The sequence below is a fragment of the Atta cephalotes genome, assembly GCF_000143395.1.
Source record: "Atta cephalotes unplaced genomic scaffold scaffold00030, whole genome shotgun sequence".
Lineage (NCBI taxonomy): Eukaryota > Metazoa > Arthropoda > Insecta > Hymenoptera > Formicidae > Atta > Atta cephalotes.
This window is the reverse complement of record NW_012130094.1, coordinates 1,358,116-1,361,042: the sequence shown is the minus strand read 5'-3', so window position 1 is coordinate 1,361,042 and position 2,927 is coordinate 1,358,116. Positions and strand designations below refer to the sequence as shown.

The following is a 2,927-nucleotide window of genomic DNA, read 5'->3' as shown; positions in this document are numbered from 1 at the left end:
ACACACACACACACACACACACACACACACACACACACACACACAATTGGCTTTTTTTTATCAATTATCTAAAGTTAAGTTTTCCTTTGTTTTAACTTTGTGTTATTTTGCTACTTGTATGTTTGTCATTTAAACATAATGGAATAAGGAAATGAATGACAAAGACAAAGCATACTATATGTTTTTTATTTTGCACCTGTGCAGTTAGAACATAAATGGAAATTGAAGGAAAACTTGACTTGAGATAAAGAAATCTGAAATAGACACAAAAACTTGACTTGAGAATAGAGAAAATATTTTGTCTTAATAATAATAAATTATGGAAACTTAACTTTATAATCCATGTAAGAGTTTATGTACTATTTTGTTATTTATATATATTTAATATATAGAGTACAACTATATTTCATCCATTTCTCATGATATTGTTTATGTTTCTGAGCAGCGTATACTGACATTTAAAAATTATACTTGTGCTTTTAAGAAATAGTCATGATGTATAAGGTAGTTATAAAAGCACTATTGCAAAAAGATATTGTTTGTTGCTGTAAATTTTGTATTACATTAAGAGATTAAAAATAACGGAATCCCGCTCTAGTTTTAGAATATTTTTCAGCATCATTGATGCATAGCGATATATAATAGATTAACAGATTCATGCATTCTTAAAATTTTTATTTGCATTTTCTTCATGTTTAGAAATCAATTTTCTGAATCTATTGCGATGACCAATATGTCGACTGAACGTGTGGAAAAGCGATGTGATGATATAATAAAATCACAAAATGATGACCGATTATATAGAGGTTTAGTACTCACTAATAAAATGAAAGTTATTTTAATAAGCGATTCAACAACTGATAAAAGTGCTGTTGCAATGGACATTAATGCCGGTAATTATATTATTTTGCTATTTTACTCGATATTTCTAGCGATTTTCATAAGAACATTTTTATAAAATCATTTTGTGCATATTATAAATTATAATAAATACAGGCTGCGATCGATTTGGACACTCATGCGCTTTAAGCGCTTGTAATCATTATTCTGTCTTTATCGTTCGTTAGACATAAAATAAGAATAGAAGTATTGAAAAGCACTGAAAGCGTCCAAACCGCAGCCATATAGAGAAAATCGAACTCGGATCTTATGCATTCCGTACGATTGTTTTATGCCTTTAAACTACGAGGTTAATATTCTGATTTTTTTTACCGTCTATATTTTTTTTACCGTCTATATATTTTTCTTAATCATTTTATATTATTAATATTTTTTTATTTTTAGCTGTATTTTATAATGTGATGGAACTAACATATTTTTATTAATAATCAAATTATTAATCAATTCAAAGTTTAGAGATAAAATATGTGTTACAGGCTATATGTGCGATCCAGATGACCTACCTGGATTAGCGCACTTTTGCGAACATATGTTGTTCCTAGGAACGAAGAAATATCCTCAAGAGAATGATTATAATATATTTCTGTCACAGAATGGTGGTACGAGTAACGCATCAACACATTTAGATCACACCACCTATTATTTCGATGTAACTCCCGAGAAATTAGAAGGTGCTTTAGATCGTTTTGCTCAATTTTTCTTAGCGCCTCTTTTTACGGAGAACTTGACTGAGCTAGAACTAAATGCCATAAATTCAGAACACGAGAAAAATGTAGCGAATGATACATGGCGATTTGATCAATTAGACAAATCATCTGCGAGCTCAGATCATCCGTTTTCGAAATTCGGCACAGGAAATAGAGAAACATTAGACACAATACCAAAACAAAAAGGCATTAATGTTCGAAATAAACTACTAGAGTTTCATGAAAAGTATTATTCTGCAAATATTATGTCACTATCTGTTCTTGGCAAAGGTACGACAATAATTTATTGAATCTAAGTGATTTATGATTAGAACATTTGAAAACATTACTATACATTATATTAACAAATAAATTTTTTATTTAGAGAGTTTAGATGAACTTGAAAATATGGTAGTGGATCTGTTTTGTGAAGTACGAAACAAGGAAATTGAAGTTCCAATATGGCCTGAACATCCATTCAAGGATGAACATTTCCGCACTATGTGGTACATTGTTCCAATAAAGGATACAAGAAATTTAGACATTTCGTTTCCTTTACCAGACATGCGTCAACATTACCGGTCTTCGGTAATATACTTTTATTTTGGCTTTTGATACTTTAAATGAATATTATATCTTATTGTTAATTCTTTTTTTAAATATAATTACAAAACAAAACATTAAAACGAGACCAGTTATTTTTCGTAATTTTTTGAATACGAATCCGCTTTTTAAATTGTTTCATCACATTACAATTTTAAGAAATTGACAGTTAAAGTTATAAAAAAGAGCTATTTTTAGATATTTTGTTATATTAATTACAATATGTGACGTGCTAGTACAATTTCAAAAATCGGAATCGATATTTAGCGTTCCAGTGTTCAAAAAAAGATCAATTTTTGTCGAACAGTGTTTTATATACTCACACGCATACACATATAGTGTTTCACACACACACGCACGCACGCACGCGCACACACGCGCACACACACACACACATGCACACACACACACACACACACACACACACGCGCGCGCGTATTTAATAAGTTTTGACAAAACGCTGATGTGTTAAACAAAGTGTCTATACATATAATCGCACAATAACTTTAAGATATTTTAAACATCTTTAAAAGTTTTTTAAGAAATATCTTTAAGATATTTTATAAAGAACTTTCAAGGAGATCTTAAAATTATCTTATGTTATTGTTTGTAATTTTACTCTCTTTCGGCTATCTTTAAAAATTAATATCTCTTAACTATCGTGAAAATTGCAAAATGGTAGAGGACTTAACGACTCAGTTTAGTTCGCTCTGCGCATGAAATATTTTGCAGTCATTC

General features: G+C 29.8%; 1 protein-coding gene across 1 annotated transcript in view; it reads left to right on the top strand.

Annotated features, from left to right (window-relative positions):
* LOC105620850 (insulin-degrading enzyme) overlaps window positions 1-2,927 on the top strand; it is a 13,901-nt gene that overhangs the window by 783 nt on the left and 10,191 nt on the right. The window contains exons 2-4 of the mRNA XM_012202326.1: window positions 700-893; window positions 1,377-1,877; window positions 1,972-2,174. Coding sequence (XP_012057716.1) covers window positions 700-893; window positions 1,377-1,877; window positions 1,972-2,174 — 898 coding nt within the window. The remainder of the gene's footprint in view (window positions 1-699; window positions 894-1,376; window positions 1,878-1,971; window positions 2,175-2,927) is intronic.